Source organism: Tachysurus fulvidraco, chromosome 9 (genome assembly GCF_022655615.1).
Source record: "Tachysurus fulvidraco isolate hzauxx_2018 chromosome 9, HZAU_PFXX_2.0, whole genome shotgun sequence".
Classification (NCBI taxonomy): Eukaryota; Metazoa; Chordata; class Actinopteri; order Siluriformes; family Bagridae; genus Tachysurus; species Tachysurus fulvidraco.
Window position 1 is genome coordinate 21,732,555 of NC_062526.1, and position 26,414 is coordinate 21,758,968.

General features: G+C 39.8%; 2 protein-coding genes across 5 annotated transcripts in view; one reads left to right on the forward strand and one right to left on the reverse strand.

The window, feature by feature from the left end:
• The first annotated feature begins 1,174 nt into the window (after positions 1-1,174).
• Positions 1,175-3,909, forward strand: kcnf1a (potassium voltage-gated channel, subfamily F, member 1a). Its single transcript, XM_027134914.2, has one exon. The coding sequence runs from the start codon at positions 1,432-1,434 to the stop codon at positions 2,881-2,883; it is 1,452 nt and encodes a 483-aa protein (XP_026990715.2). The 5' UTR covers positions 1,175-1,431; the 3' UTR covers positions 2,884-3,909.
• Positions 3,910-25,481: 21,572 nt separating this feature from the next.
• Positions 25,482-26,414, reverse strand: part of LOC113635696 (rho-associated protein kinase 2-like) — a 39,435-nt gene continuing 38,502 nt past the window's right edge. For all 4 annotated transcript variants that reach the window (XR_007143924.1, XM_047818606.1, XM_027135277.2 and 1 more), the window contains one exon: positions 25,482-26,063. Coding sequence is in view for 1 of the 4 variants with exons in the window: in XM_047818607.1 (XP_047674563.1) it covers positions 26,060-26,063 (4 nt within the window). In the remaining 3 variants the exon portion in view is untranslated. The remainder of the gene's footprint in view (positions 26,064-26,414) is intronic.

Sequence of the window (26,414 nt, forward strand, 5' to 3'; positions counted from 1 at the left end):
TACATTTAAGATCAATTTATATAAGAATTTAATTTCCTGATGCTTACACCCAGATGAGTTAACAACATGGCAGATTTGCTGGCAGTGAGCAAAGACATAGGAACAGATAAATAACATTTGGTTATAAATAAACAATATATGGTTTTCTCTTGCATGGTTTTCTCCCTTGAGTCTCCTCTTCAGGAGGTGAAATGTTGCTCTGTTGGGTTAAGGTCTGATGACTGACTTGTCAGTCATCAGACTGACACTTTTCCCCTTTCTTGAATTGACAGTGTGTTTTGGATCATTGTCTTAATGTATGATGATGTTTACAGGAAATTTGAAATTTACTGTATATTGTGTGTTGTACATATTGTGTACTGTACATTAAATAATAAAATTATCAATGTGGAAACATTTGGAATTTGAAACATTGGCTTTAAAATGTCATAGATGATACCTTGTGATATTCTGTATTGCTAAACGGTTCACAATTAATTCTATTTTAGCCCTGTCGTTAAATTTATTAGTGGAATGTTGCTTTTATTTCTTCATTTATTTGTGCATTATCCTGTTTTTTTAATGTATGCATTAATTGTGTTCCTTGTTCCTTGTGTGTGCCAACACACTTGGCCAATAAATCTGATTCTGATTCTGATTCAATGTAAGTTGAGAAAAATATGGAAATAAATAAACAATAAGATTAAGAAAATGGTTAATGCAAAATAAACAGAAAGGTTAAATGTTGTCCATGTTTCTATTTTACATTTATTTGCAAATAAACCTCTTTATTTAAGCAGGTCACTGAACAGTATTTATTCATCAAAGGCATCCTCCTAAAGTCTGTAGCCCATGCCAGCTATTTGTCACTAGAGGGAGACTTTTTCTATGCAATGTTGGTGTTGTGGCACGTGCGTAATTGCGCACAGATTCTCTGGTTAATTCCACAGCAGCGATACTGGATTAGGTGGTTTAGGGTTGAATGTAAAAAAAAAATACAAAGTTTTGGGAAAGGAATGCAAGTCAAACAGTTTAAAGCTTTTCAATGATAAAGTAGGAAGAAATTCTATAAACAGTAAAGCATCTTATAAAGCAAATTGAAAACCCGCCCGTCTCTCTCTCTCTCTCTCTCTCTCTCTCTCTCTCTCTCTCACACACACTCACACACACACACACACACACACACACACACACACACACACACACACACACACACACACACACACACACACAGACATTCATCAGTGTTAGTCCTCTGTATCTCACTGGTTGCTTGTAGCTTTCTTTCACGCTTCTCCGTAAACACTGTGCCGCTGCACACTAAATACTGTACGCGAGCGCGTGATGCTGTAATCATGCCGTTTCTACAGTTTGTATAATTTATTTCTTTTTCATTTCATTCATAAACGCGACTTGGTTTAAACTACAAGGGACTTTGTTGCTGTGTCCGTGATGTGGGCAACGCCGAGGAGGACGCGGTCGGAGGCGAGCGAAGACGCGGAGATCGTGGTGAACGTGGGTGGCGTGAGACACGTCCTGTGCGCCAGCGTGCTTGAGCGCTACCCCGACACGCGCCTCGCGCACCTCGCCGACCGTGCCGCGGAGAGATCGTGCGATCTTTCGCGATTCTGCGACGACTACGACGCGGCGACGCGCGAGTTCTTTTTCGACCGCGACCCGGACGCGTTCAGATCCATTGCCGAGGTGTATCAGTATGGAGAGGTGCACATGGCCAAGGGTACGTGCCCGGTACGCTTCAGCAAGGAGATGGAGTTCTGGGGAGTGGACATGGACCTGCTTGACGAGTGCTGCAAGAGCAACCTAAAGGAAGCAGAGGAGGAGCTGTCTGAGATTGCTGAGAAGGTCCGAACCATTCTGGATGACATGGAGGGAAGCCCTTCAAGCGGAAAGTGCAGGGCGTTCCTGTGGAAGCTCATGGAGAAACCAGAGTCGTCCTGGGCGGCACGCACCGTAGCCCTTCTCTCGTTTCTCTTTGTGCTCCTTTCGTCCGTGGTGATGTGTGTAGGCACTGTGCCTGAGCTTCATGAGCAGGACGATGATGGAAATCGAGTTGAGAATCCAAGCCTGGAAGCCATAGAAACAGCCTGCATCGTTTGGTTCACGGTGGAGTACGTGTTGCGGTTAGCTGCAGCACCCAACAAGTTGCATTTCGCCATCTCTTTTATGAACGTGGTGGACTTTCTGGCTATTGCACCTTTCTACCTGCTCTTGGTGCTGTCATACCTCGGCACTGCTGTGTTGCAGCTGGGCACCGTGCAGCAGGCGGTGCAAGCGCTTCGTGTAATGCGTGTTGCACGTGTCCTCAAGCTGGCACGCCACTCCTCAGGCCTGCAGACTCTCACCTACGCACTCAGAAGTAGCTGCAAGGAACTCGGCCTGCTGCTCATGTACATGGGCATAGGCATCTTCTTGTTCTCAGCGCTTGGCTACACATTGGAGCAAAGCCACCCGGAGACCATGTTCACCAGCATCCCGCAGTCCTTCTGGTGGGCCATCATTACCATGACCACAGTGGGTTACGGTGATATCTACCCCAAGACCACACTGGGCCGGTGCAACGCTGCCGTCAGCTTCCTTTGTGGAGTCATTGCCATTGCTTTACCCATACACCCCATCATCAACAACTTTGTCATCTTTTACAGTAAGCAGCGTGTGCTTGAGACTGCCGCTAAACACGAGATCGAACTTATGGCACTGCGCTCCAAGGAAGGAGAACCTGTAGAAGCTGCTGGTTTGGAATTACAGAGATCAAGTCCATTGATGGGTGAACAAATGCCCTGGGACTGTGCCAATCTTACTTCCCAAGGTGATGGCCACATTCCATTACTCAAGGACGCTGGACAGAGAACAACATTTCAGAAATGCAACAAACAAGTTGGATAACAGACAGACTGGAAGACAGGTTCACTGCTCAGTGCAATCATGGAGCATTTGGACCACAGTTTTCATTTAAAAGTTTTTACTATAATCACGTCCTGCATAGAAATAAGGAATAAGAAGAACAATTTTCCATATAAACCTGAAGCCCAGCCAAGCTTCCAAGTGGAAATTTTTTTCCCACTGAAAATCAATCCAGAATTAATGTAGTATTTGTTTTAACAAATTTCTAGTGTTAAATACTGTTCAACAAATAACAAATAAAATCAATGTTAGATTTTAACGTGTCTTCAAATAGCTGACGCACAACAGAATTGCTACGCTTTTATGCTAAGCTCTGTGGAGAATAAGACACTTAACGGTGCAATAAATAAACAAACAAACAAACAAACAAATAAATAAATAATCAAAGTGCTTCTGTTGTGTGAATTTGTAAATTTCTACAATTTTTTTTGTTACAAACTATAAATGAAAATAGCGAATACAATTGAAGGGAGAACAAAAATGAGACAAAATATTGTTTATTTAAAAAACAATCTTTAATTTCATAAATATTCTAAATATATTATAAATATAGGTTTTATGGCTAGAAATTATGCAAAATTCTGAGTAGATAAAACATGAGGATATTATAATTTAATGATATTTATATACCATCTTCTACCATCTTGTAAATTTCTGTAGTGCATGTATGCTTAACCCTAAATAATAAACAAATACGCAGAACGGCCTTAATTACGTTATATAAAAATATTTTGTGGAAATACTAATCAAGTGTTAGAATTTTTTTTCATGAACCTCATCAATGTTGTCATTGTTGAAGCTCCCTGATGGGGAAAAATCATTGATTTTCTTGTCAACCTTTGTTCTCTTATTTGACCCATAGCTAAGCACTTAAATGAGTTCAATTGTCCTAAAAGTAATTTATAGACGGTATGTTGCAATTTGTGTAGATGAGTCAGAAATAATAGAAATCGCTTTGAATGCGGAATGTTATGCTTTATGTAATTAAATGCATTTCATGCAGGCTCTTCGGCTGTGCGTGCGTGTGTGTGTGTGTGCGTGTTTATAGCCAGGCTTTTATGAGTGTTTAAGATGTGTGACCTGTGTGTGTGTGTTTGTGTCGGCTAAGAGAGTGGGTAGCAGTGGTGGGAGGTGGGGGTGGGGGGATTTTACATTTTTCAGCAGTGCTTTGAGTGTCTCAGTATGTAAGCCATTTGTCATGTACTGTGAGACAAGAGCGGAAGAGTAGGCGTGTGTGTGTGTGGGTGGGTGTGTTTGTGTGTGGGTGTGTTTGTGTGTTGACTAAAGCAAAAAGGCTTAAGTGAGGGTGATGCATGTTGTACTATGTCTCTATGGTATGGATGTGAAGTAAGTGTGTGTGTGTGTGTGTGTGTGTGTGTGTGTGTGTGTGTGTGTGTGTGTGTGTGTGTGTGTGTTTGCTTTGTGTGTTCATGCCTGGAGTCTGAGATATGGCACAGAGCTGGCACGTGGGTGGACAGATGAGCAGACACTCCTAATAGCCTGCAATCAGCCCACACCCCTCAGTCTTTTACCACACACACACACACACACACACACACACACACACACACACACACACACACACACACACACACACACACACTTTACAAACAAACACTGCATGATTAAAGTATTCCTTGCAAGTTTGCTCTCCACATACAAGTCCTTTCTAGAACTCTTCATTCAGCCAGACACACAACAGACCCACATACTTCAGTAGATAAAAGCCACTGCTCACTTAAAGCCATGATCTAAAAGAAGAACATGCGTCACGCTTTAGACATTCAAAACAAATCTCTTCCTCTGTTTGAATTACGCACGGATCAGGATTGGGTTACATACTAGATCAGACACCACCGTCTCTCTGGGTCTGATAAAAATATAAAAAATACAACGGTTGATTCAAAAGTTCCAGTAATGACCTTAAAAGGTTTAAAAGTTCCCAAGCACTGCGTTTACACTCTTAAAAAACCTCTGTACCATCCATTCTTCACCAAGCAGAGGGGTTTCTATTAATATACTGTATGACAATATAAGACAATATGAGGAAGCAACTTGAGAAGAACCAGACATTCTCCTTCTGTGTAAAGTACTACAATCACTGTCCACTTTAATAGGAACACCAATACACCTACACTTTCAAGCAGTTATATACTCAGACAATCGAGTGGCAGCAACGCAATGCATAAAATCATGTGCATGAACATCAAGAGCTTCAGTTATGTTTACATCAACCATAAAAACAAAGAAAAGGTCTATGAAAAGCCCTTAAAACTACAGCATGGAGGTTGGTACCAGATGGGCTGGTATAAGTATTTAAGAAACTGCTGATCTTCTGGGACTTTCCCACACAATAGTCTCTAGAGTTTAAACAAAATGGAGTAAAGAGCTCATTGTGCATTTTTTTTCATATCGAGCGTCTTAATACTTTAAAACATTTCTCCAACCTATTATTTCACCAATCAGCTCTTTACACAATTCCACTCGACTACAAACTGTTGTAGAAAGGACATTATTTACATTGACATTATTTCCTGTCCGGTGTCACCAAAATGAGGATGAGGTTCACTTCTGAGTCTGGTTCCTCTCAAGGTTTCTTCCTCATGTCATCTCAGGGAGTTTTTCCTCACTGTCGTCACCTCAGACTTAATCATTATTTGATAGATTCATTCATTTTCTACCGCTTATCCGAACTTAGCCTGTGCCTATCTCAGGCGTCATCAGGCATCAAGGCAGGATACACCCTGGACGTAGTGTATCTACCATGCATGTCTTTGGACCAGGGGAGGAAACCGGAAACCCCCGAGGCACGGGGAGAACATGCAAACTCCACACACACAAGGCGGAGGCGGGAATCGAACCCGCAACCCTGGAGGTGTGAGGCAAACGTGCTAACCACTAAGCCACCGTGCCCCTATTTGATAGATGTTAGAAATAAATAGTAACTTAATATTAAACTTAAAAATTGTTTTATAGGGTTTCTACACTTCTGTAAAGCAACGCCCATTGTTAAAATCTTAACACAAATAAACTGAATTGAAACTGAATTGTATAGAGATGATAACTTATCAGAACGAGTGCAATACTATAAACATGCAGTTTGACTTATCATTATTATTATTATTATTATTATTATTTTAAAAAAACAAGCTGTAACAGAAAATTAATCAAAGCCTTCTGACCAATCAGAATCAAGTATTCTGTGAATTTAAAAAAAACTATGTTTCTATCTATCTATCTATCTATCTATCTATCTATCTATCTATCTATCTATCTATCTATCTATCTATCTATCTATCTATCAGAATAATATTTTGGGAAGTCATTATCTCACTATCCTGATGAAAGTAAAAATGGAAACTCGTCATAGAAAACAAGCAGCTCGTTGAGGTTCGACCGTGGTTCAGACTTGATGATGAATCAGATGTTTACATGAAACAGCCGGGGTCTGATTGAAAGGCTGGTCTGGCATGACAGCTGGTGGGGAGACACTAGGCTCTGTCCTTAGCTGAATATAGCGTGCCTTTTGCAGTGCTCATAATGCCGCTTGTGCTTGTACTCCATTAGATTTTTTGCTGCGACACATTTCTGTGTATGACGAGTGAAATCTACTTTTGTGTAGCTTGGATCTTATATGTCTATATAGATATGTACATAGAAGCTGACTGAATTGAAGTCTACCATGTTAATTTATATACATATATAAATTATAATTCTATAGTAATTGTATATGAACCAAGTGTCTAACAGTCAGAGAATATCAAATTATTTTTTTAACACTCAGAGAATATGAAAAAGTAAAATTTGTTTATATATATATATATATATATATATATATATATATATATATATATATATATATATATATATATATATGTGTGTGTGTGTGTGTGTGTGTGTGTGTGTGTGTGTGTGTGTGTGTGTGGTTAGAGAGTTTGACTCCTAACCCTAAGGTTGTGGGTTCGAGTCTATGCCAGCAATACCACGACTGAAGTGCCCTTGAGCAAGGCACCGAACACCCGAACTGCTCCCCGGGCGACACAGCATAAATGGCTGCCCACTGCTCCGGGTGTGTGTTCACGGTGTGTGTGTGTTCACTACTGTGTGTGTGCACTTTGGATGGGTTAAATGCAGAATTCTGCGTATGGGCCACCATATTTGGCTGTATGTCACATCACTTACTTACTCACTTATAGATATGAATCTACAAGCATGATGAGTATGATGAGCGTTCTGAGGCAGCTTTGGAACCTAAACTGTGTACTATGAGAATATGAGAAAATAAGAGAGACAGGCAGAGGAATAAAGTGCCGCTGCATTTCTTTGTTTAGGTAGAGATGAAACAAAGGATAACTGAAGGTCACAAATGAACGATAAGTCACTCAAGATTTTTTCCCAACTCAGTGAACCCTTTTTTTAATTCTAAATCCTGTGATAAATGTTCTAAGTGAGATTTGATGCTCTGTGCACTTTTTAGTTTCCCACAGTTACACAGCTTGCTCGACAGAAATGAAGCCTGTAATTCAACACTGGGTAAGTCGTCTGTGCCAGAGTGATTTCAAGCAGGTCTGTTAGTCAAGAGAAATGTGCTTTTGCTGTCAGATGTGAGCAGAAATGAATTGCGCTCTAACAGGTGTCAATCAGGAGCGCCTCCGCATTGACGGCAACGTTAAAGCCTAATGAAGGAGCTGAAACGTGCGCGCACACGTGACCGCGCGCCCAGACAATGGCAACCCGCTCTAATTTAAAAGAGTGAGTTGGCGGATAATGACGGCATTTATGAAACCCGTCTACCTTCCTTCAGTTTCCTAAGAGACTGAGAGACTGAGAGAGAGAGAGAGAGAGAGAGAGAGAGAGAGAGAGAGAGAGAGAGAGAGAGAGAGAGAGAGAATGGCAAAGGTTGCAGACTGCAGAAGTCGCTATTAAAGCTTTATTAAAACACGCTAACTTTCCTCATTACGGGTGAGAGGATGAAGATTTTCTTGACTTTTCCCTCCTTAAAGCGGTGGACTGAAGAATGTGGTTAAATATGGCAGGAAAAAATAATAACACTAATCAAGACCGACCTTTCAGAACCAGGGAGAGAGAAGGAAAAAAGCAGGGAAGTGTTTATAAAAAGAAGGTTGCTGCTCGCTCTCTCTCTCTCTCTCTCTCTCTCTCTCTCTCTCTCTCTCTCTCTCTCTCTCTCTCTCTCTCACGCCCTCCTTTCTTCCCTCCTAACCCCTCTTCTCTCCTACTCTCTCACTCTCTCTCGCTTCTTCTCTCTCTTCCTCCTTCCTCCGCCTCTTCTCTCTCTCTCTCTCTCTCTCTCTCTCTCTCACACCCTCCTTTCTTTCCTCCTAACCCCTCTTCTCTCCTACTCTCTCACCCTCTCTCGCTTCTTCTCTCTCTTCCTCCTTCCTCCACCTCTTCTCTCTCTCTCTCTCTCTCTCTCTCTCTCTCTTTCTCTCTCATCACTCTGTGAGTAGATGTGAGCAGATGCAGGTACAGAGAGCAGGTAAATTCACCCTCCTCTCTCTCTCTCTCTCTCTCTCTCTCTCTCTCTCTCTCTCTCTCTCTCTCTCTCTCTCTCTCTCTCTCTCTCTCTCTCTCTCTCTCTCTCTCTCTCTCTCTCTCTCTCCCCTTGTCTGTGAAGAGGCCCAGATGCCCACCTCTTTATCCTGCTCTGTTCTTTTACAATCCAGCTATTCCTTCAGTTTCAACCTTCATATACAGGTGCATCTCAATAAATTAGAATGTGCTGTAAAAGTTTATTTCAGTATTTCAACTCAAATAGTGAAACTCTTTATTATTTAAATTCAGTACAATACAATATATTGCATTATAGCTATAGAGTAGTTTTAGTGCAGATTTATATTTCTTCTCACTCCATGTTCATCATTTAAACTGTAGCCTATGATAAAGACCTTGAGAAAGAAATTGTAGTCAGCTGTTGAATACCAGAGGCCAAAAATGGAATTTGCTGAGTCTGTTTTCTTGTGTTCAGCAGTGAACGACATGTCGTCCCATTTCTGCTCTCTGAGATGCTCCAAAGTTCTTGTTCATAAGCAAATTTTTATCTTCAACCACTAAGATTCTGGGTAAGGTTATTAACAGAGGGAAAAACACATGTCTCACAGAGTCTTGACTCATTTTATACCAGAGAAAATTATCTGTTTATTTACACTATTGAAACTGTCCAACAAACTGAAAACATCTATGTGCTGGTTAAAAAGGGTTAAAGTAAAACACCAGCTTAAAAGACATGAAATATTTGTGATGTTCTGATGCTCATTTATTTGATTGGTGCTGTAGTAATTCCTGTAAGAAGTTATTGGTTGTGTGCCATGCTGACATCACATTGGGAACTCGCTAGCACTGTTATAATGGTGTTAAGTAAAAATCACAGCCATAAGTGATACTGTAGTGGGGTCAAAACCCCACTGACAATAAGTGGATCCGTAACCCATTTAGACTGACAAATGCACTCACGGCTTTCCAACGTTGTATGGAAGAGTCTCTAGAGAATCTCTGAGATGATTGTTATGTCCCTGACCTCAACAACATGCTAGTGTTCAGCAAATCCATTGAAATCCATGACATCATAAGGGTCCTACACTGCTTGAGTCTGTATGGAGTCAAACTTAAGTCTAGCAAGTACTTGGGTATTTGGGGATGATTGCATCTTCTGAAGGAAGCAGGATAGACACTAAGGCAGTAATAGCATTGAGAGAGAAAAGACCCAACTCTGCTGGTCTGTTGAGGACAATTCTTGGCCTCTTTACAGTCTACATTACAGCTTGTTGAAAGGAATGACCTAGACAGGGGGAGCAGGACAAAATGTAGCCTCAGCCATCATACAAAGAACCAAAGGAAAGGGGTCCCATCTCTGAAACTCATTGTATGGACGGATCAGCATCAAGAGAAACTGTAAGATACAATATAAGATTGCTGGAGCAAAACCTACCACATGTTTGCTACAGGCATTCAACACTCAAAGTAAAAACTTACTATGCCATCGAGACAAACTTTATTTTGGACCAGACAGAATTTGTTGCAGGAACACGACAACCAGATAGCAACTTGCGTTACCTGAAAGATACAAACAACATATCCTGAAGGAGTTGGAAATGGGACATCAAGGGTTTGACAGTACCACGTCATTGGTTAGAGATAGATTCTATTGGCAAATGATGTTGATATTTTGAGTTACAGCTGTATTAAATGGCCAAATATTGAGACTAGAGCTACACTTTGTCACTACTTACCCATTTGACATTGTCTCCATCAAATTTTTGCATCTGAATAAGAGAAAATGAAGTTATGAGTATATTTTGGTTATAGTTGATCACTTCACAAGATTTGCTCAAGCTTATGCTACCATGTCAGTGTCTGCCAAAACTGTAGCTGACAGGATTTTTCAATTATGTGTTAAAATTTGGACTTCCCAAGAGAATCCATCATTATTTGCCCAGTTGAGAAAAAGTCTGAAAAAAAGTCTGAAAAGTGGGATTACAGTGTATAGTGGCTGCTATTGGCCTGCTACCACAACAAGATCGCGAATGACCCTATAGCATCCTCAGGGAAATGAACAAGTTGAAGTTACTCCAAATGTTGAAGACCCTAACAAATAAAAAAACAGAAAACCAAGGAAAAGGAAGATCCAGATTTTGCACAGAGAAACCTGTTGCTACCATGTGATTACCTGCCAATGGAGGTAGAACCCTGTGCACAACCAAAGACAAAGAAGAAAGGGGGGAAATCACGTCCCTGAGCAACAATGATTCAAGCAAAGAGGATGGTGATGAACAAGCACGTGCCTACTACTACACACCAAGTTCAACAACCTGAGGAAAGAAACGAGTTGGAGGATTTACTCTTACCAGTGAACGTGAAAAGGAAAGGAACATAATTAGTCCGGAAACAACAATACAGTAAATGATGTGGAAACACAGACCCAAAGGGAAGCCAAATGAGAATCTTATCAAGGAAAAGATGGTACAGCTGGGAAACCATCTGAAAGCGAACTCGTTGAAACTGAGGACATGGATACAATTGAAATGAACAGTGAAGTAGAACAAGAACAGAGATTTCCAAAAAGAGAATGTAGACCATGGGTCTCCGTCCAGGGTGTATCCTGCCTTGATGATGCCTGAGATAGGCACAGGCTCCCCGTGACCCGAGAATAGTTCGGATAAGCGGTAGAAAATGAATGAATGAATGAAGAATGTAGACCACCCAAGGTATTAACAAATGATTACTTGAGCATGCCCACATGCCACAGTGTAAAGCATAAGAAAATGGTGCCTTCACAGCACATGATGCATGAGGCATCAAGTTTGATCCAGTGGACTTACCCGACACCACAGCCTCGATCGGTGTATGGATATGTATAGCGAACCACACTGAGGTAGGAGAGATTAAGAACATACGAAAAAAAAATATAAAATAATATGCAGATATAAGTACATGCCTTTACTGAGAGACTTTACATTATATAATACTAATACATAGAGTATGTAAATAGATTATGCATACAGTACATCAATTAGAATCGTGAAACAATGCACTCACCTGTGGACACAGTGTCAATACAATACATTTTATCTTCAAAGAGAAAATAGAGTAGAAATATCAAGACAAAATGTATTGTAAAATGTAAAGGGGAGAGCGAAGTGGTTAAAAAAAATAATAACACTTATTGGGATTTAATAGAAAGTAATAACAGTTTTTATGATTTTTCGATGTCCACCCCTGGTCATTTGCTCGGCTGGCGATTGTTTTCCCTTGAGGGTTTTCACCTGAAAAAGGGGAGGGCCAAGTCGTGCAGATAATACACAATTTTTGAGAAAATCTGTGTTCTTTTTACTTTTTAACCATAAATATCTCCATCAACTCAGATGACGATTTCAATGGCAATGATGACATGAGCTTGAAAGTTGCATCACTGGAAGTGGAATCTAGAACCGATTTTCCTTTTTAGCAAGTTAGAGAAAGTATCATTTCAAATATTATATGTTAGTGTGGAAAGTTTACAAGCAAAAGCAATGCCTCGCACCAGCAGTGGTCTTATGTAGTGGTTTCTGGAGGCTTCTGAATGATTCTGCATAGCAACCAAAAGGGGTATAATTAGTAACTGTGCATCTTCTAGTAATTGCTTGTCTGTAATTATCTGTGTATATTTTAAGTTGACCTTCGTACTTACTAAGCTGGCAACTCAGTGTAAATTTACCCTGTGAGCATCAGCTGTGTTCACATCAGGTCCTTAGAATTCAGCCATGATCCCAGGCGCATGTACCGAGATGAAGTGTCACGAAACAATGAAACGAGAACGTCAATGCTCAACTACTAGCTAATGGCTTTATGTTAGATAAATTAAAATTTTTCATTAAATATCAGCTCACCGCTCATAGACTTGTAGACCATCAAGACAGAGAAATGTGAAGAAAAAAAAAGTTTACATTTAAAGATTGTTATTAATGGACAACTGAGAATAATTTATAAGCGCTAATGTGTCTGGGCTGCGTATGCCTATGCTGGTCAAGGAGAGCCATGAGGATTGTGAAGGAGAATATTAATGACTCAAAAGCTCTGATGTAGAAGCTGCGATATTTTAGACAAATGTGAAAATCAGAAGCCTCAGGAAAAATCATCCAGCTTCAGGAAAAGAATCCAAATTGAGATCTGAAATGGTTCCAAAGACAAAAGCTGGTATGTTGTCTTGGCTTCAGCTCCAAATTTCCAGCTTGACAACAACATCTCAAAACCCCCAAAAATGCAGTTATCGATCAGTTCACATCAAATATCAAAATGATAAAAAAGTTTGAATGTAACCATGGAATGGTTGTTAGTTAGTACCAGATGAGCTGGTTTGAGTATTTCATAAATCCTCCTTCAGAGCTCCTGAGAATTATACACTCATCTCTAGAGTTTATAGAGACACATTCAAAGCAAACCTTTTGGTAGTAATACCCATGCCACAATCAAAATAACAGAGATCAGACTTTTTCCTCATTCTAATGTTTAATGTGATGTGGTTGATGTATTAGCTAAGCGGTTAAGGTGTTGGCCTACAGATCAAAAGGTTATGAGCTTAATCAGCTATTGCTGGGCCCATAAGCGTGGCCCTTAACCATCAATTGCTCAATTATATAAAAATGAGATAAAAATATATGTTGCTCTGGATAAGTGTGTCTGCCAAATGCAATAAATGTAAAATCTGAAGCTCTTTATGTATAAGTGTCTGATTTTATTCATTGTGGGCATCTTGGGCATTATCTTTCTTTCAAAAACATTGTAGACGCATCAGAGGTGCTGGCAGCTTTCATGGACGGCTTCAACTATTCCCTGCCCGAACACCAGGGGGAGCGTTCAATCAGGCTTTGATTTTGTCTTGTACCATGTGTCTTTGGGCCTTTTTACACCTGGTCACTTCATGTGTTTTCTCTGATCCGATAGATATCTGATTTGTTAAAACTATTCCATTTACATTAGGCCACATAAATGCGTCTCGGCGTCTCTTTCTACTCTCGCCCAAAATGCAAATATATTTTACCTCATTTCCAGGGTAACTGAAATGGAACACGCTTTGGTGTGTGTGGTCTTCAGAATGCAATCAAAAAGATGACAAAAAAAACTTGTTACGATGTTTATGCTACAAAAAACAGCATTTGCTGTTTGCTGCATTTTTGCTGGTGGCAGCAGCGCATTTTTAGACCCAACGAGACACCTGGGTGAAAAATCACCTGCAAGTGACGTACTTCCGTTTGGGAGAAGTATAGCGCTGACATATGTGGCTTGAACAACCACATTCATGTACACCTGTCCAGTTTCATCTGAAACACGTCCCAGACCACCTCCGGAAGTAGTTTGAACGATCGAATTTATATCTGTCTTGAAAACGTTTCGGAGGACATTTAGACCTGGTCTTTTTACGATCGGATAGCTATCTGATTCTGATCACAGAAAACGCATGAAATGACTAGGAGTAAAAAGCCCCTTTGTTACTGTTTTATGTTCACCCATGTTTGCCCCGGCCTAACCTTAGTCTGTTACCACATGTGCACACCTGTTCCTTGTGTCTCAATGATTGTCCTCCCTATATATATACATGCCTAGTGTTCCCTAGTGTTCTCCATGTGTATGTACATTTGTTGGTTTTTAATAAACCCCCTTTTTTATGTTATCCCTGCATTTGGGTCTGATTCCACTCTGTGAAGACACCATTTCCCTGACAGCAGCTTCTGTGCACAGAGTTTTAGTTTTTAGGCTTCTGTCTAACCCAAGATGTGAAGAATATGAGAGAATGCCATCACATGCAGAGAGTAATCAGTACATGTCAGATGTTCCTGCAACCGTTTTATTTTGCTGTAGGTCTCTTGGCAGCCTCCCTGGTAAGTTTTTGTCTTGTCTTTTTATTCATTTTGGAATGACTTCCTGTTCTTGTCGGTGTCACTGTCAGGCTACAGTTTCTCTATTTGTTGATGATGGATTTTTCTCTTCCATGGCACATCGAATGTATAGGAAAAGAAATAATACCCCTGATCGATAACTTTCAAAAAATGAGACACCATGCATGCTGTGTAGGCTTCAGCTGTCAGATGAAACCAAGAAGATCCAAAGGAACAGCCTTCAGATCTTCATCTAGGGTTAATCAATATCAGTTCATTGACGACAGCAGTGATTACTTTTGAACGCGAGATTGAATGTGATGGGGTTCTTTCTGAATCAATCCACACAGTGTGTTTACTTATGCAACCACGGTATTGTATTTACTTTCTTTATTATTATTTCCTATTTTGCGGGGATTTTTAGCTTAAATCTTATTTTTTAAATTAATTAATTAATTTTTTTTAAACACATCAATGCCTGCTGTGTTTTTGTGTCCATGTGTGTAGACTTAATATCCATTACATACTCCGTACCATCCGCCCCTGTGGACCAACCACGACTGATGAACTGGCAAGAGGAAAGCAGTGGATGTGTATTTATATTATCCCATTAAGATACTACATGGGATTTATGTGGATGAATACACTTGGATACCATGGTGGTGACTCGGAACTGCTGTTGCTACCTTGTCTGTTTTGCGCTTAGGTCACCTTCGATGGAAGTTTGATCGCTTCGGCAGGAAAAAAAATTTGTTCAAACTATAAAGAAATCAGAAATTACACTAATATCCATACATGTCATAGGTTGTGCACTTTTATTACCCAGACTGTTGATGAAGCATGGCCCTCTCATTTAGAACCCCAACATTCCCAATCTACATATTTATAATTCCCTTTTTGGTGCCAGTTTCTCCTCCCTTATGTTGTCTTATTATTTTTTGGCCAAGCAAGACTATTTCTGTCTGTTAAAGATTCACATGCTTCTCTAACCGTCGTAATGTCGTAATAACAAGAAATCCTATAAAAAGGTAGACATAAACGTTGATGGACATCAAGATTACTAATTGTTAGTTATTTACCAGCCAGCTAATTAACATGCTGCCTTGCCAGCATGCTTGTTCTGTACTTAGGAGCAAAGATATAAACCAGGCAAATCGCCAAGGAAATCACTTCAAGGACATTGTTCTTGCTATCAAGTAAAGTTTCACTGAATGTGACCTCTGACTTTCGGAGGGTGGAAGAGAAAAAAAATGTATTGGTACTATGTGGAGTGAGACATGCAGCCAAGGGTGATTAGAGGTGAAGGCATTATTTCAACCCTGTGTAGTTCATTTGCGAAGGGAGTAATAATCCTTTCTACAAGGTCATTTGGACGTACACTCGGTACCATAAAAGTGTGTAAATGACTCTCTTTAATCTTAAGATGACATCCTTCTTCCCGTATCTGACTTCATCACTTCATGCAACGCTTCACTCCTGCATTGGTTTGCGAGTAGTTTATTGTAGCCACATTTCACACTCCCTGCTGCCTCGTATTGCTTCTCCATACACACCTGATAAATCAGGAAACGTTTAATTAACAAAATTGGCCATGAGTGACGGAAGAACTGGAGGAGAGGCGGTAAAAGAAGCAGGTTCTTGACTCTTGGTAATGAATTGCTGGCCTTTCTCATTTCTTCGCCCATGGCTAAGTGTAATAGGGCACTTGCATACTTTTGGGATACTTTAATAGGTGCAACACGCATTTGTTGATAGTGTTTAGGGACTTATTATGAGGTTCACCTGATCACCTTATTCCCAGTGTCAGCTGTGAAGATCACTGATGTTCTACTTCTATTTTTAAATCCATTCTAAATACAGAAAGTATATACAGTTAAATGTAGAAAACTCCAGTTAGGTATGTTTTCTTAATTAGAAATTTCCAAGATAAGCACTAAACATGACTGAATGAAAAAAAACAATTCATTAAAAATGCTTAACAATTAATGGCTACTTAATTAATATATCAGATTAAATTTTTAATTTTATTGGTTACATTATTATTAGTGGTTAGCACGTTTGCCTCACACCTCCAAGGTTGGGGGTTCAATTCTCGCCTCCGCCCTGTGTGTGTGGAGTTTGCATGTTCTCCCCGTGCCTCGGGGGTTTCCTCTGGGTACTCCGGTTTCCTCCCCCGGTCCAAAGACATGCATGGTAGGTTAATTGGCATCTCTGGAAAATTGTCCGTAGTTTGTGAGTGTGTGAGTGAATGAGAGTGTGTGTGTGCCCTGCGATGGGTTGGCACTCCGTCCAGGGTGTATCCTGCCTTGATGCCTGATGACGCCTGAGACAGTCATAGGCTCCCCGTGACCCGAGAAGTTCGGATAAGATGTAGAAAATGAATGAATTAATGAATACATAGTTGTATTCAGTACGCCATTGGAACGAGATGCAATTTGCAACTGTTTGTATTATAAACATGGAATACAATGAAATGAAATACAATATAATTACATTTATTGCATTTAGCAGATGCCCTTATCCAGAGCCTTGCACAGGGACCTACAACCTACTAGTCACTAGATCAACACCTCAACCCCTAGGCTACCACCAACACAACAACAAAAAATTGAGCCAGCCAGGATCAAGATCAGACCTATCGAACCTAGAATCTTTTGATCCCAAATGGCCCCTTAAGTGTATTAAGCATAATTGTCTAGGGTGAAAGAATAAAGTGGTGAAAAGTGCAGAAAATAAACACGTGGTCGGCGCACGTGCTAACGTGACGTTAGCCGTCCTCACCTGTGCCATCATGGATACAAAATGGATATGTTTTCATACTGATTCATGCTGCCACTTCTGACTCACACAACAAACTCAAGAATGAATGTCTGTATTAAATTTTTCTGTGGAGATTAAACCCAATTTTTTTAATAAGCCATGTTGTCAGTTCACTAACCAGAACAAAGAGTGTAAACAAAATGAAAAATCGGTAATGATAGTCACACTATACAACTGAGCACTGTTGTGTCAATGAGTTGAGGGCTTCTGCAATCTCAGTAAATCAAACCCATGTGAAAACAGGAAACTTGATTATTGTTATTGTTTTTAGACAACCATTTTTTTATTGTTATCGAATTAAATCAGTGATGGTGGAATATAAAAATCGGGAAATAGCATCTCCGAGGTTCTAGAGAGACACAAGCAGTGATTTCTACAATGTTTAAATCAATTTTAGAATGATCTCCTGTATTGTAATACACCTCTGTTCATTCAATAATAATAATAATAATAATAATATAGAATATGTGTTATATGTGTGTGTGTTTTTACAGATCATCTCAGATAATAGCTGTGAATTCAGTAACTGTTGTGTTCTTTCAGTTACTGGTTTGGACACTGCATCATTAACATCACACTATGAACTCCAAAGCTTCATTATTGTTTATAACTGAGCTGAATTTTCCTTCTCCTACCATATTTGTGACTATGGATTGACTAAAAGTGTGAGAAATCTAATTTGCTGCAGTACGTGGGCATATAATTAAACCTAGTGCTGTAATCACAATGGAGTGATTTTTCAATCCAATCATATACATAAAATCTTAAATATTTTTTGGCTAGACTTAAATATCTATTGGCTAGACTAATTCTTCTTCATGGAGATCGGATCTTTTAAGAATCAATTCATTGTAAATATAATAAGAAGCCTTTATTTTGTCAGATCTACATTTTCCCTCACATATCCCATCTTTGTGTGTTGGGGTCAGAGCACAGGGTCAGCCATGATACAGCACTCCTGGAGCAGAGAGGGTTAAGCGCATTGCTCAAAGGCCCAACAGTTGCAGCTTGGCAGTGCTGGGGCTTGAACCTCAATCATCAATCCAAAGCCTTAACCGTTTTAGCCACCGCTGCCCTGATATAATAATCAAAAATAAAATAATTATCATATTATGAGTTTTTATTAATGCAGTTAAAGAATAGAAATCCACCTCAAAATAGTGAGGTACATTCATATAGTATACCTTTTTAACACATGGTCTTCAGTGGCAAGACTTGACAGGAAGGAATTAGTGTAAAGTCTGTAATGAACTTACAAATGAAGCTCATCTGTTAGTTCCTCAGGAGCTCTTGGTTACACAATTCTACTTGATTATAAACTGTTGTAGAAAGGACATTATTTACATTGACATTATTTCCTGTCCAGTGTCACCCAAATGAGGATGAGGTTCCCTTCTGAGTCTGGTTCCTCTCAAGGTTTCTTCCACATATCATCTCAGGGACTTTGTCCTTGCCACCGTCACCTCAGTCTTGCACCACTCAATATATTACTCAATTACCAATTACTACTTGGTCGAAGACGTGCCTCAGGGTCTAATCACATGGCTGCTCCAAGGGGAAATTCCTAAGGTGAATTCCTGAATTGACGGCCCTAGCATTGCCTCGCGAATCAATCCACAGTCTGTCACTACTGTGGGAACCATACACAAACGTTTCCCTTTCTGATGCCCAAAACCCTGGCCAATTTGCCCAAGAGTTAGAGAATGGGTAAAGCAAGGATTACTACTGCTTCCACTCTATGATTTTTCCCCAGAATTCAATAATAACTGGCACCAACAGATAACTGTCAACATCCTTACCATCACCATTGGTGCATTTAACAGTGCCCTGCATTAAACCAGGCTTTTATTGATGGCCATATGGTTAATCATCGAGTTCACCAAGGCCTGATGTGTACTCTATTGTATACTCACTGACGCATGGTATGTTTATGCCTAATGGGGGCTCCCCAATGCAAGAATGAAGATCCTGGAAATGTCTTAATTTCTTTATCAGAAGGTCCTACATTTTTAGAGAGCTGGAGTTGGGGAGACATCAGAGGTGAAGGAGAAGTTGGGGGAGGAAAAGCTGGTTTCAAAAGCTGGAGAACCATGCCTCCGTGCTCGGAAGCTGGGATCGAGTCAATAGCTGTCTCCTAATCCTCCGCCAGCGGAATGGCTTTGTCCAAGGACCAGCTCAATGATCTGAGATTGGAAGCCATAATTTCATACCTGAGGCTAGTTTATAAATAGTGCATTTTTGATTCAGCCAAATGTCTGAGTATTTCAGCCAATTAAATTTTAATTTTGTTAAAATATGGTTGCCTATAATGCATTTGCCCTCATATGTCAGCAGGAATATTTATTTGGCTGCTCTGCTCACAGGTTTGTTTGTTTTTTTGCTGTATATTATGACGTGGTTTAAGCGGTGGAAGTGTTTGTCTATAAAAGATGATGTAATGCACATTTAAATAAGTAACTAAACTAAGAAACCTGTTTGCTAGCTTTCATTGAAGTAACAAATTAACATAACTCCCACACAATGGCTTTGAAATTTAAATGTTTCTCATTCCCTATACCGTGCATTTTGAAAACCAAATCCGTCGTAGCGCATTACAGTGTATTGTGGCTTAGTCCTTCTAGTACAGATAAAGCAGTATTCTCTATATAGAGTTACATTTAAAACAGCCAGCGTTGAGTTAGTTCTTCTTCAAAAGAATAATGCTTCAGTGACTTATGCAACGCTCAGACGTGTTCTTTTTGTGGCTGTTTGCTCAAAGTAATTATTATACACACAGTAAAGTGACAGTGTGTTATTTAAGTGATAAGAGATTCACAGTAGCAGTAAGTGGGTTGGGGCTGAAAGAGAAGGTAGTTCAAAACTAACTGCGGAGGATTGTTATGAGTCAGAAGTATTGCGGAAATTTTTAGACATCTTGAACGTCTAATTTAGAGCTAACGTTTTTCTATCGCAGGTTTAAAAATTTTTTTTACTTAATCTATTACATTGTTGTTTACAACGATGACTATAACTAGAGCAGAGATTTAACAAAGATGGAAGACTTGGATTCTCCGTAACATAACAATGTGCATGTTTTTGATCGGTTACAACAGGAACTGATATGTTTTTACGTCTCTCTGCAGGATTAAACGTCTATAAATGGCTAAATGTATTGTTATTATAATGTCTCCTTCAATTCTATATACTTTAAATATTAACTTGTTAGTAATAATACGATTAACCTAAAATTGAACAATGGTATTTATCTCAAGCTAAAGTTTATGTTTATTTACGTAAACAACAATACATTTTAAAAATGTATCGCCAGAAAACACATTGTAGCCTCCTAAGCACTAAATGTTTTCTTTTCCTTGCAAAGCAGTGACCCTACACAGGACTATCACACTGCAAATCATGGATCTGTTTAATTACAGACTATCCTTTTGCTTTGATACTAAATCCACAAAATGGGAAATGGCACAGATCGAAAAGCTCTTTTGTTTCCGTTTACCCGTTTCCGTTTCACTGCTGTCTGGGCTTCACATAAAGGCTATTGATGTGCCCATAAAGCAGATAGTCAGAGAGGACACAAAGTGGCAGAAGATAACAAAGCATCCAGAGATTGTTCCAGCTCCAGTTGTGTTCCATGTCATGAAGATTTTAGACTGTCATTGAGAAGAGGCCAACCCTGTGAGGATCCTGAGGCATCTAGAGATGTTCCAGCTCAAGTTGTGTTCCACATCATGACATTTTTAGACATTGTAAGAGGAGATACCAACTACATGTGGTCTTTGAGGACAAAAACCCTCTCATCATTACACAAGTGTCAGACTGTATATTTATAATCACTCTTCCAGCGTCACCCAAATGAGGATGAGGTTCCCGTTTGAGTCTGGTTCCTCTCAAGGTTTCTTCCTTTTCTATCTAAGGGAGTTTTTCCTCACCACAGTCACCTCAGACTTGCTCATTGCGGATAAATACATTCATTCATTCATTCATTCATTTTCTACCGCTTTATCCGAACTACTCGGGTCACGGGGAGCCTGTGCCTATCTCAGGCGTCATCGGGCATCAAGGCAGGATACACCCTGGACGGAGTGCCAACCCATCACAGGGCACACACACTCTCATTCACTCACACACTCACACACTACGGACAATTTTCCAGAGATGCCAATTAACCTACCATGCATGTCTTTGGACCGGGGGAGGAAACCGGAGTACCCGGAGGAAACCCCTGAGGCACGGGGAGAACATGCAAACTCCGCACACACAAGGCGCCAAAGAATAGACATTAGACATTATCAAACTGACACACAGACACATACATGCACACACATTACAAACGTTCTGTAAGGCACAGCAAGCAGCTGACATTTTCGGAAAGTATTTCCACAGTAAAATGGCCAAGATTTGTGGCATGAATGGTTGTCGTTGCTTTTCAATCCGACTAAGTGAATGAGCCTCGATTTTGTCATGACGCATACAAGAAAGTGGGAAAAAACTCACACCATGATTTATTGTATATTAAAATAATAAAACCATGTTATTGCCACTTGTAGGTTTGTGAAGTCTGAGCTCAGGAGGTGTTGTGCTGATATAATGGCGTCTCATTAGTAAGTGATGGTGCAAAGCACTAAGCCATGCTGTCATTACAGCTCTGTTTAACTCATGTCAGTCATGTGTGTGTGTGTGTGTGTGTGTGTGTGTGTGTGTGTGTGTGTGTGTGTGTGTGTGTGTGTGTGTGTGTGTGTGTGTGTGTGAGTGAGTGAGTGAGTGAGTGAGTGAGAGATATGCACACTGCCAAAGTATAAGTGTACTCCTGACAGGAACCATGTTAGACAAACAAAGAAGGGAAGCCAAGATAGAATGAGAATAGAAAGAGATTGAACAAGAAGAATTTACACAAGGGCAAATCAATGAAAGTCTGGAGAGCATTTTTTTTTTTTTTGTGCATTCATCTAACAGGGCTCAGGGCATGGTTTCATTTTCATAAGTAACCTAGCCAAGAATTGGCTGGCTTTAAATATGCTGTAAATCTCTCACACACTCATATTCACTCTCTCTCTCTCTCTCTCTCTCTCTCTCTCTCTCTCTCTCTCTCTCTCTCTCTCTCTTTATATATAGATATATATATAGTGAAAAAGTGTTTTCCCCCTTCCTGATTTTTTTTTGCACGTTTGTCAAAATGCAGGTTTTAAATGAAGGTTTTCATTATTAAGGGAAAACAAAATCCAAACCTACATGGCCCTTTGTGAAAAAGTGTTTGCCCCCTAAACCTAATAACTGGTTGGGATTTTTTTTTTAATAAATAAATGCAAATTATACCATGATGGGGGAAAGGTGAGAGGGGGAGAAAAAAGCATACCTCAGAAGTTAAGTGGTATATGGTGCACAGGCCATTAAGCCATTAGAAGTGAACAGGTCCTAGGCGCAGGCCATTAATGATAGAAAATGATTAACCACCCCTATAGGCTAAGAACACACAGAAACCTACACACACACAGTAAGGCAGTATGGAGAGTCGGGCTGACCACGACTCTCTATATCCTGGAGATAATGAGTAATGACCTCAGTGAGAAGATCAGCAGTAGGCGACGGTGTAGAAAGGTCAGTTTCATCCAAAAGTTGTGCAACCCATGTGGAAATCGAAGCTAAAACACACCACAAATAGAGCCTTAGCAAGCATATACATACTCTGGCCAATAAGTAAACCAAGGGCTACTGCACACTGTATCCTAAAAAAAGACAGAACAGTAGAAGAACAGGTTTAAGTCCTAGAGAAGAGAAAATGTCAGTAGGCAAGAGTACAGGAAGATCCATCCACACATACCCATGAACAAATACGTTGTGCTGAGTTGTGTTAAAGAAAAGCTCAGAAAAGAGAATAGGTCTAAAAAAGCACATAAACCCAACTTATAAGCTCCATGGCCTGATGACGTAGGCCCAAGTACTATGGAAACGGGGCCCCTCAGTTGGAAGATATTGGGAATTTAGATGGCCTAATGCATAGGCAAATATTGACCCAGTATATGGGCAAAACGTTCCATTTTGGAGATAATGGTAATTTACTAAATAGGCAGAAAATGTGTACGTGAGCGGTATTATGATTGGATAGCGAAAAGGGGGGCATGTCAGAGCTGCATATAAGCTTGCTGAAATCACCGAAGCAGTGCTTCGGTGCAAGTATCGTCTACTGGACAAACTTGTATCCCTGGTACCAGCAGGTTGATTGCTGTATATACGAATGTCAATAAACCTACCTCAACTGAATCCAGTCTTTGTGAGTTTGGCTGATCATTTCTTCTTTGAATTTTAATTTGGAATTATTGTTTAAACTTATAGTCAGATTGCAAGAGCTAGCCTGGGCCAATGTAGGTTGGAGGCGATTTTTCTCCTACACCACCCTTAGCGGCAAGAATTGCAATCAAACGATTGCGATAACTTGCAATGAGTCTGTTACTGCGCTGTGGAGGAATTTTGGTCCACTCGTCTTTGCAGAATTGTTGTAATTCAGCCACATTGGAGGGTTTTCGAGCATGAACACAAACAGGGCCATACAGGTTTTGTATATATGTGTATATAAATGTGTATATTTGTGTATAAGTGTATATAACTGTGTGTATATATGTAAATATAATCAACTTCTGAAATATTGAGTGAGTGAAATATTTCTAGAGTGGTATTTGGAACGTGTTTGTTTTAAAGGTGGCTCATGAAGGTGGTATCAGTGTGAAAGCCAACGCTTTGGAAGTGACAGAGCTGGACACAATAAAGACCATCTCTCTCTCTGTAGGATTAAAAGTAGAGCTAAGTCCCACTGCACTGCTCTCAGCTGGTAGCTGAAATGCATTTTGGGTAACATAAGAAAATATTAACCAAAACAGATATTGGTCCAATACATCAAGGAAAGAAGTTAAAGCCAAAAAAGTCATCATAATACGAATTATTATGCATAAATATTCACAGATGAATTAGAAATATATTCTAATATATTATACACAAGTCATCCAGGGCGGATTTTTTCTTTCATAACAACTAATGACATTTTTTGTTGCATTTCTGTGCCCTAGCATCAATTGTGAATGAAAGTCTGGCGCCCCCCACTGGTAATAACAAGTTTCTGGTGCAGTAATGGTGCACTATTCTTGTATTTATTGTAGAATCCGTTAAGAAACTTCTAAATCGTGTAGAGTTTAATGTGTTTAATTCGATTTCCCCTGATTATAATTTCCAATTCTCGAGATTGAAGATTTAGTCGACCAGAAGTTTTAGCCTCGAAAAGACAGGAAGACAAACACTTCTATTATTATTATTCTCTCTCTCTCCCCCTCTCTCTGCTCTCTCTTTATCTCCCCCCTGCTCTCTCTCTCCCCTCTCTGCTCTCTCTCTCCCCTTTCTCTCCCCTCTCTTTCTTTTTACTCTCTCTCTCTCTCTCTCCCCTCGCTGCTCTATCTTTCTCTCTCTCCCTCTTCCACCCCCTCTTTCTCTCTCTCTCCCTCCACTTTCTTTCTCCCCCGCTCTCTATCTATCTGTCTCTCTCTCTCTCTCTCTGCTCCCTCTTTCTCTCTCTTCCACCCCCATGCCCCCCCATGCTCCCCCTCTCCCCCCAGTAGAGCAGTAGAGAGGATGATGTTCCTTAGCCTCAGTATAGAACGGCACCTGCTTGCTGTCATTACACGGAAAGGTCAGGTGGAACTGAATGCTGGTATTGAATGCTAACGGCTTTTGTTAGCACTTATACTATATACTACATGTCCGCTGTGATTAAGTGGAAAAATGTCTTTGTGTGACGCACCATTCAGTTTCCAATTCGTTAAGAAAAGAATTCAAATCATTTTCTGTCCCCTTTTAGCGTTTTTGTATTTGTATAGTTAGTCTGGTTGCGCTTAGACATGACAAACTATGCTAACTATGCTATGCTAACTAGATAACTGAATGTAATAAATAACTGGATCATAATAAACACAATCAGCTACAGGAAAGTCTTCAGAACAGAGAGCTTTCTACGTTCGAATATCTCAATTTCTGAATGATTAGATGTATTTGATTGCATCACACATATTATACAATGTTAAATGTAACCATAAATGGATAAAAAGCACGATGTCATTCATTAATAAGCTAATTAACTCATTAATTTCGTCAGCTGTCTGTTGTTCATGAACCAAACTCCATCACCTCAATACTGAAAATATCAACAACAAAACTCTTTTCTCTCTGGAGGTGTAGATCGTTTCTGGCCCTGAAAAATCTAAACAAAACAATCAATTGCAGATCTAGAAGCAGTTTAATATAAAGAACATGTTTTACATTTCCTCACATTAAACTATTTTTGGGAGGAATTGAATGTCACTTAGATCATTTTTACAGCAAGACTGCAGCTTATTAGAAGATTAAGACAAGACACTCTCATAATTCCAGCATTTATTTTTCTCTATTAAATTCCGTCTCCTGCTTAAATATTTAGTCAAGTGGAATTTTGTTGTTGTTACTCTACTACATACATCACGGGTAAAGAATATCATTTGGATTGCATATTCAGAATGGCATATTTGGCTTTGTACATGGTTCCAGTTATGAACTGATGATGCATAAAGCAAATCTGTGCATTTTACTATATCGGGCTACGGCTGTTTTTTACCACGTTCTATATCTGAAGCATCAAATCACGTTTCAACTGTAAAAGTGTCTAATGAACGCTCATGAGCGTTTCCCTTAGAGACACAGAATATACAAATGACTAAACACACACACACACACACATTCACACACAGCCACACTGCATAACAAACACATCATGTCTTAATACGTTGAAACACTTTCACACAATTATTGTTGTAAAAAGTTGAATATAAAGGCACATCTTCAGCAGTGTTGATTAGCCATGTAACTACGTGTCATTGTGACACTTCCTTTGTTTTCTGCATTGTCTGTTGTACTGCAGTGCCTGCTACGTGATGCTGAGTCCAGTCCGGGATCCATCAGTGTTAACTGTGAAAGCAGAAGCAGAAGGAATTTGTTTAAGATGTGCTTTATGATTTGATTAATACCAACTCTAACAAGCTGTATGAAAGCAGTGCAGTCATGCATCGAATGTAGTCACACACAAACGTACATAAAAAGGTTCAAAATAAAAAAAAACTCATTAAAGGAATAATCCAGATCTCTGTAGTCCAGCGTGTGATTACCACAGACAAGAATTTCCACACAGTTCACTGTATTCTTTAAAACAGCCACTGAAAGTCAGCTATAATGGCAGGGCAGTCCATAGTTTTTAACACATCCATGTAGTGCAAATTGTAAGTGCACCAGAGAATGAAACAGAGACGAACGAATCTTCTG

Coding starts and splice junctions, on each gene's coding strand:
- kcnf1a (XM_027134914.2), top strand. CDS start 1,432: ATGTGGGCAACGCCGAGGAGGACGCGGTCGGAGGCGAGCGAAGACGCG.